This window comes from Melozone crissalis, unplaced genomic scaffold (assembly GCF_028551555.1).
Source record: "Melozone crissalis strain CALT ecotype California unplaced genomic scaffold, PUWL_Pcris_2 ptg000014l_1, whole genome shotgun sequence".
In the NCBI taxonomy this organism is placed as follows: Eukaryota; Metazoa; Chordata; class Aves; order Passeriformes; family Passerellidae; genus Melozone; species Melozone crissalis.
Window position 1 is genome coordinate 13,121,684 of NW_026535792.1, and position 9,039 is coordinate 13,130,722.

The 9,039-nt window shown below is 46.2% G+C and overlaps 1 protein-coding gene across 1 annotated transcript in view; it reads right to left on the minus strand.

Moving 5' to 3' along the window:
- NEDD4 (NEDD4 E3 ubiquitin protein ligase) overlaps positions 1–4,991 on the minus strand; it is a 50,273-nt gene extending 45,282 nt beyond the window's left edge. Inside the window, exon 1 of the mRNA XM_054272614.1 lies at positions 4,930–4,991. Coding sequence (XP_054128589.1) covers positions 4,930–4,974 — 45 coding nt within the window. The 5' untranslated portion in view covers positions 4,975–4,991. The remainder of the gene's footprint in view (positions 1–4,929) is intronic.
- Between the last annotated feature and the right edge of the window lie 4,048 nt (positions 4,992–9,039).

The window sequence follows — 9,039 nt, forward strand, 5'->3', positions numbered from 1 at the left end:
GGGAACCACCAGATCTACACAAATTACACTGCTGTTCAAAAAAATGCAAGCAAACTCCAAACAAAATGAGGAAACCTCTCAAGACTACAGGCCAGCAAGCTTCACTACTACAAGAGTCTCAACTAACCCAGATATGTGAGATCCTAGGCTATGCCTTGCAATGGTAGTTCCTCAGAGCCTAGAAAAAACTGAGAGCCTTTCTACAGCCCAGAGACACGAGTGTCTGTTTTTTCTGTCTGAGTGCCTGTATAAGAACAGTCAGACATTGCATACACCTTGCACAGAGGCACTGGGGAAACCACAGGCTTTGAACAGGAATGGAAGCACTGGGCTGCTCAAGCACAAAGAGCCAAACAACATTACTGGTTTGGTCAGAGGCAATCCAAAAGAAGATTAGTCCATACCAGTGTCTGAAGTCATGTCTGAAATGTTTTAACTCATCAGCATCACCTTCAAAATACAGCAATATGGGAAGAGTTGTGGGGTAAGGCGTGCAGAAGCTGAGAAGACAAACCATGTATTCTTGACATTTAGTTCACCAACTACAAGCTAAATAACCATAAACAACCTAGTCCAGCAGGAGATCTTAAAGTAACATAATAATATATCTAAAGCTTTCCAGAATGAAACACCCTATGTCTATGAGAAATCTTAGACAAGCTGCAGTAAACAAGAATGCTTGTTCTACACAGGACAGGTCTCAACTGACTGAGCAAGCTGAAATGGCAAATGCATGCAAGTAGGAAGTGCATTTTTGCCTGTGAGAAGTTCCCATTTCTAGTTTCATCCCTGAAAGCAACTGCACATAATAGATACAAAAGATCTAAAAACCTATCTAACTTAGAATGTTATCTGGGCAACATAAAAAGAGCTAAAAAAAAATAAGAAGTCTTTGATTCAGTCTGGGAGTACAGGAACTCTGACATACAGACATCTGTACATTAAACTATGAAAGACATGTATATAGACAATCAGTGTTGTTTTACTGAATGCCATTCCAAAGCCCTACAGTGCAAGCAGGTATTATAATAGAAAACAGAAATAGATACTGGACAACTCTCTAAAAATTACATTTCTAAAAAAAAATTATTCCTTCTGTAACCAAAGAAATAACAGTGCATTGGCTAAGATACCAACAATTCTTCCTTCCATCTTTGAAGGAGCTATCCACAATTGCTGTTAGAAAATACTTTATTTGGTACTGCAGTCAATTGTCACAAAACTACAGTATATGGAAGTGAATACCTCGTTAGAAAATGCTTGATTAAAGCAATTAGCCTACAGAAATCCAAGTCTTAACAAAAACCATTGGAAACCTGAACCATTGGAGTCATCCTACTCTTGACCCTCATAGCAACTGCCTTAGTGGGATATGTCCTGCCATGAGGTGAAATATCATTCTGAGGGGCTACTGTAACCACAAACCTATTCTCAGCCATCCCCTACATCGGACAAACACTATGAATGAGCCTGAGGTGGGTTCTCTGTCGATGACCCCACACTAACTCGAAAAGCCCCCCTTCCAAAAGCCTGCTGTGACAAGGCAGCAGCAGCAGCAGCAGTGTCAGCCCGCTCCTGCGGGTGCGAACCATCACCGGCCCTGCATCCAGAGGAAGATGCACCCGAGCGGGCAGGGCTGGGCAGGGCTGGGCAGGGCTGGGCTGGGCAGAGCAGGGCAGGGCAGGGCAGGGCAGGGCTGGGCAGGGCTGGGCAGGCAGGGCTGGGCTGGGCGGGCAGGGCAGGGCTGGGCTGGGCAGAGCAGGGCAGGGCAGGGCTGGGCTGGGCTGGGCAGGGCTGGGCTGGGCTGGGCAGGGCGGGCAGGCAGGGCTGGGCAGAGCAGGGCTGGGCAGGGCGGGCAGGGCAGGGCTGGGCTGGGCAGGGCAGGGCGGGCAGGGCAGGGCTGGGCGGGCAGGGCAGGGCTGGGCTGGGCTGGGCAGGGCAGGGCGGGCAGGCAGGGCTGGGCAGGGCGGGCAGGCAGGGCAGGGCGGGCAGGGCTGGGCTGGGCAGAGCAGGGCTGGGCAGGGCTGGGCTGGGCGGGCAGGGCAGGGCAGGGCTGGGCAGGGCTGGGCGGGCAGGCAGGGCTGGGCAGGGCGGGCAGGGCTGGGCAGGGCGGGCAGGGCAGGGCAGGGCAGGCAGGGCTGGGCAGGGCTGGGCAGGGCGGGCAGGCAGGGCAGGGCGGGCAGGGCTGGGCAGGGCAGGCAGGGCTGGGCTGGGCTGGGCGGGCAGGGCTGGGCAGGGCAGGGCGGGCAGGCAGGGCTGGGCAGGGCTGGGCTGGGCTGGGCAGGGCGGGCAGGCAGGGCTGGCCCAGCACGGGCTCGCCTCGGGTCCCAGCCGGGAACGCTCCCTCAGGGCTCCAAGGAGCCGGCGGCAGAGAGCGCTGCCAGAGGAGCCCGACCTGCTGGGAAGGAGGAAGTACATTTTATCGCATTCCCTTCCCCTTTAAAAAAAGTTACTAGGGTGATAAAAAGCAACATGTTGTTCTTATTTCCATCCCATTTGAGATCTACTTTTCTACCGCTAAGGCCTTGCTCTGAATACAGAACTATTGTGTTTTCCACGTTGACCTTACTAGTGCTCATTATTTCAATATTCAACTAAGCCATAAGTCCTGGGGGTGACAGGAGACTTTTACAGAAGAAAAACTGAACCAGAGAAATTAAGGAAAACTGCACCTGCTAGATTCAGGCACTGCAACTCAGATACCTACATACAGCTTGACACAAACCCACTGTATACACAATAACCTCAATTACACCTTCTTTTTTATCCCAGCTTCTTTTTGTGTCAGCAACACCATATTAGCAATCCTTTCTTGAGTCCAAGTGATTAATACACCTTTAACAAAGAAATCTGTCATAAATGCCCAACCTGAGTTTGATGGAATCCACACTAATACTGCATTCAACTCCCTCAACAATTACACCAACTTCTCCTCACTTGCCTTCCTGAATGACAATTTATTTATAATTATTATATTTACCGTAGGATCATATCCAAAAGCTGCAAACAGAGGTTTTGCAGATAACATTGCTTTCTTTTCTCAGACAATTCTGATTTACACCCAAAGCAAATCCATCTTGCAGAACAGGCCCCAGAGCAGCCCTGGGAAAGCAGCAGCACGCAGACAAACTATGACAAGACTGCAAACAGACTCCCCATTTCTGTGGGGGGACAACAGAAAAGTCCTTGATGATACTTTCAATATGACTTGGGTTTCTGGCTGTGTTTTTCTTGTGCTTCTGTGTACACAATCTTAAACTCTGTGAGGACAAAAGAATTTTCCATTCTTGTATCCTCGGCAAGAGCAGTTAGCAGAGTAGTTTTCTCGTAACCCTAAGATCATTTGTTTTGTTATTTGGGCATGCAAAATCTCACACAAAAACTATGGAGACAACTGAGCAAGTACTTTACACACAAATCAGTATGTACTCACTGAGTATTAAAGTTTCTGAGCATAAACAAACTGCACTTTTCACATATGTCACTTGAAAAAGTTTGGCTAAGCTTTTGAATTACAGAAGAAGTTAGATCTAATGGATTTTGTACATGCTTTTTCCTCCCTTCTCCTAGTTCCAAAGGAACACATTTATGCTCAAAAAGATTGATGGAAGATCAGAATTGTTAAATTTTAAGCAGATTTCAAAAAATTTTCACCATAGCAATGAAAGCTACAAAGCAACTAAACTGAACAAAGCTTAACAATGTAGAAGTAGAGAGCCTAAGGCATGGAATCTTTTGGTAGAGCTACATAGCCTCAGAAAGTTACTAGCAAACGAAAACAGGATCTTGCAATAGGAAGTGTTATGCAACCCTTGCAGTATGGAGTGCTAATTTGGTATTAGAAATCCTAGGTAATTCAAATACAAAGAAAAAAAAAGTAATTCAAGAGCTTTTTAAGTTACTTCTACAGAAATAAAGCACAACTTGAGAAAGAGAGCTATGCTAACAAGAAAAGGAAAAGTATTTTAGAGCTTTAACAAACCGAATTCCTATTATGGATGCAACAAGTACACATTGACACAGAGCTCATCACTGCCTGAACACAAAAAAGAGCTGATCAAAGACAATGTTGGTAAAATATCCTGTTGGCTCAAAGACAACACTACTGACATTTCACACAGGTCACCAAACAGCTTTCAGAGGTACTGCTTTTAGTCTTCCTGCATCTGCAATTTAAAAAAAAACCCTGACTCTCCTTCTTCTTGATAAAGTGAACCATTCCATAATATTCCGGCCCACGCACAAGCCTCGGTTACAATGCAACAGCCACCCCCACCTGTCTGCCACTTACACCCAGTACAGGTACAGCCCCAGCCACCTTCCAAAGATCTACGTGCTCAGGAACTACGACCTGAGGACAGAGGCCACTGCACGAGTCACTTTCAGTCAGTCACCCACGCGTTTATTGCAAAAAACACCGACACGCAGACAGGTTTGCACACTCCCGCTAACGGCAATGCTGGGATGAGCCCCATGGCTCAGACACCGCTCTAATGCACGCACGGCTCTGTCACACCGCTGTGACAAAGCCCGGAACAAAGGCGCGATTCTCCGGTACCGGGAAGGGAGCGGGGGGAGAAGAAATCCCGCTTCACTCCGTCACGAGGAAGTTGCGAGCGCACGCGGATCCCTCCGTCCATAGAGGAGCCTCCACAGCCTCCAATGGGAGAAGCCAGGAATGCCGGTGCTAGACGGCGCGGCAGCCGCCACCTTACGGCGGGCCGGGGCTCAGGGCAGCCGGCAGCGGGGCGCCGATCCCGCCGGAACCCCCCTCATCACCTCACCCCGCTCCCCCGCCCCGCGCCACGCCGCGGCAGCTCCGCAGGGAATACCCGGCCCGCAGGAGGTTCAGTCCCGCGGAGAAGCCGCCGCCCGGCTCCGCGGAGAGGGCAGCGGGGGGCGCGGGGGGCGGCCCGGGGCCTCGCTCACCTCCTCGCCCGGCAGCCCGAGCACCTCCGCAAGAGACGCCGCCATGGCCGCACGGCGCGCGCCCCCCGCCGCCGTGTTTACCTACGCCCCGCCCCGGGCCCCGCCCTCCGCCCGCCCCGGGCTCCGCCCCCCGCCTCTCCCCATCGTCTGATTGGCTTGCGGAGTCTCGGCCCCGCCCACCCGGTTGCCGGCGGCGCCTTTCGATTGGCTCTCGCACCGCGCCCCGCCTGGAGACACGCGCCGCGCGGGCAGCCTGAGGGGGCGCGCGGCCGCCGCCCTCAGCCCGAGCGCTCCTCAGGGAGCCGCGCCGTGCTCCGCCCTGCCCGCCTCGGCAGCCCTACCCAGGGCCGCGGCGGGATGACGCCGCCTTTCTAAAAATTTTCCTGGTGCTTTACGCTGTCGAGGTCTTTCCTTACAGAATCACCGAATCGATTATGTTGAGAAAGACCCCTTAGATCATCGGGTACAACCTACGACCCAACACCATCGTGCCAACTAGACCACGGCACCAAATGACCAGTCTTTCCTTAAACACCTTCAGGGACGGTGGCTCTACCAACCTCCCTGGGCAGTATCTAATCATCCTTTTTATGATTCTTCAGAATGTCTAACATAAATTCTTCCAAATGTCTAACTTGAACCTCTCCTGCTGCAGTTTGAGATTATTTTTGCACCTTTGAGGGCCAGGCCCAAACTATGGAGCTCTTGCCTAACCCCTCATATTCAGGGAACCTGAAACAGCAAAAATTTAGGGAAAACTGAGAGGAAAAAAGGACTTTCCCCGCCAGGATGAGGCAGTGCTGCCTTCAGGGTGCTCTGAGGAGGAAGGAAGTCCCAGCTGTGTGAGGAGATGACCTGACATAACATCCAAGTGAGAAGGATGCCAGAGCACAGAAAAAAATAAACTGTAAAAGCTATGTCTGAAATCAAAACAAAGAGGTTGTCAAGACTTTTCTCGAGAAAAAAATCTGCTTGCCCCCCATGCAAGCCTGTGACTCAATCCCTCAGGAATCCCTCCCTGACCATCCACATTTCCAGCAGGCAGAGGACAACAGCAAGAGCTGTGCTGAAAAAGCTGTAAATAGAACGGTTTAGTCTGAGCTTTGTAACCATAAGCCTTACTACAAGCTTAGGCCAAACTCCTCCAGGCAATACAGTCTGGGAGTGCAGAGAGCATACCTCCCTCTTAGGATGAACATGCTGAAAATCACTGGTCACTAACAGCAAACAAATGCAGCAGCACCTGTACTGGCAAGGAACCAGGGTCTTTCATCACCTTTCAACTGATCCAACCTGGCCCCTCATGCCCTGAGTGACCTATTTCTGCCATCATCTGATGAGAAACTCTTCCCTTTCCAAAACAAACACAGACCCAGGCTCATCTCTTTGGACTGTGCCCCAAGCAGACCACAGAACACACAGGTAACACCTCCTCAGAAAGACTCAGGCAAACCTGTGCCCATCAGCACACACACACACACACACACACTCATGTTCTCCTTCCAGATGCTGACCAGATACCCCAAGGAAACACAGTCTCAATATCAACATCAGTTTGTGCATGTCCCAAAATCAGTGTAGGGTGTTAGCTATGAAAATTCAGGCGAATGTCTTACAAACAGAAAAAGTGGCATTGGGCAAGTGGCTTCATGAATTGATAGATTTACTTGGGGAAAAAATGTGTGTTGTAAGACCAACCAAGCTTTGGAAAAGTTTTTGGGTATTTCAAAATAAACAGCCCTCCTCTGTTTCTGAATAGATCCTCTGGACACCCAAAGTTTCCAATTCCTTTGGCTCAGCTTTGCCTACATCAGTCTTCAAGTTTAGAAGTGTGTCCCAATTGAAGGTCCTGAGTAACAGCCAAGGAAGGAAAATCTGCCTAAGTTACAGCAGGCATGACTTCCAGGTCCAGGTTTTTCTGGGATTGAGTATAACAATGATTAGTAAGTTGTTGTTACAGCTTGCTAGAAAAAGCATGTGGGTTTGTGGCTGTCAAACACCAACACTGGGTTTTGCTGTGCTGTCTCATGCTCTGCTAGAGTGTACAAAGCAAGTAAAAGAAAAGGCATCAGAGCCCCAAAAGCTTACAGCTGAGGTTTTTTGTATTTTTTTCCATGATTGTAGTCTATTAAAAGATACTCTTTTATTTCTCCCTATAAATATCTTTATACACATTACTCTCACTGTCCAGAACTCTGCCTGCCTTTCTGCAGTCTCAGTCTCAGCTTTTCTGTACAGTAAGGGCTATAAGAAAAGCATCCCAAAGTCCTGTTTAATAAAGGCTTTATTGTGAATATTTTATTGGTGCCTTAGTTATTGGGCTTTTTTGTAGGACATCAAAACTCAAACATTAAATTTTAAGTAATGTGTCATTTCAATAACTTTGAAATTTAAAATAATGCCCTTTTGAAACTTACAACAGGACATTAACATACTCATTTTGTTATATTACATTTTTTAAGTAGCAGAGTAACACAGCCCTGACTCTTTTTTTGTGTGGAAAGACCTCTAGTGAGAGTAGGCATTAGTCAGTCAATGCCCAAATCCATAAGCAGATGACCTGCCATGAACAGGTTTGAAACACAGAACTTGTGTTTCTGGCTTTGATACCCAGAGGCATCCATACATTAAGGTAAGGTCTATGTGCATTTTCAGTGGGATCAATAGTTATCTCCAATATTCCAGCAAGATATCTATCACTTCACCCAAATTACCCTTTTACTTAAAAATGGGGGAACATAAACCATGATATGTTTGTTAACAAACATTCAGTTCTTATGTTAGATATATATCTCCAGCATTTAATATTTTATGGTGTTATGCTATTACAAACTATTAGTGGAAGAGAGATATTCTGAAAGCAAATAATTGATTTTCAGTTGCAGAGAATAACCTGAATTTGGATCATCTAAGTGCAATGGAACACTTTGTATATCCATACCATTAAAAATCTCTTAATATTTTATCTTATTAGTCCATCCCAATAGTGAGTTCTTATCTGGTAACAAATTTGACTTCTCTTGCCACCTAAATTAACCTTCAGTCCCATGAAAGATTAAAAATTTACAAAGTTTTAAAAAAATTGCATCTCTAAGCTGAAGGCATTCATCCTGATAGATCCAATTTGTGGTTTGAATTTTATATACATTTAATGGTAATATGGTTTGTGTTTTTCTTTATCATAAATGCTTTTCCTAGGCCAAAGAGAATCTCTACACTATAATACTGAATTACTTTGAAAAAAAAAATCAACAAAGCAGTGTTGGCTTTTAAAGGAGGAAATTATGTGGATAAAGGACATTTGTTTCAGAATTGCAAAGGATTATCACAATAGCCTTTGATTTAAGAATATATGTTCACTGTAGTGATGGTTAAGTGATAAAAGCTAGGACATCAAGTAGCAGCAAAGTATGTTTTAATTTATGAAATGTAGGATACACTTTTGCTACAGAGGATTTTAAATCAAACTGGATACATTATCTTTGCTGCTCTTCCTTTAAACCAAAGGAATAGAAGTCATTTTAACTGCAACAAAACAAAATAAAACAAAACCTAAACAAATAAACAAAAAACCCAACAAACCACTCCAAAAAAACCAAAAAAACCCAACAACAAAAAAACCCTAAATCAAAATAAAACAAAAAAAAACCAGATGCAAATGGCAGAAACAGATTTTTGTCCTATTGTCTTTTGTTCTACTGAGTCGAGTCATACAATAGAAAATGTTATGAACCACTCACAATGTCACAGTGATAGGTAAATGGAAATCTGTACAACAGGGAATTCATAGAAAAACATTATACTGGTCATGAGTCATTGCTATGACTAAGAGAAGTAAACACCTATTGCTATTCTAATAATCTCAATTTCTTTACTATTAAGGCAATGTCTCAGTAAAGAGACTGATGCAGAGATGAGACCAACACTTAACACTCTTGTTGGCTTTACTGTTAAATGCAGGCCAGATCCTGGCAATTAATACTGATTTCAAACACCATGACAACGAGATGCAAAACTGATCCAAACATGAAGGCCTATATTTATATTTTGTAAGCAAGTTCTTCAGTCTGGTAGTCACTCCAGGCTGGCAGCTGTCTCTGCATTGCATTG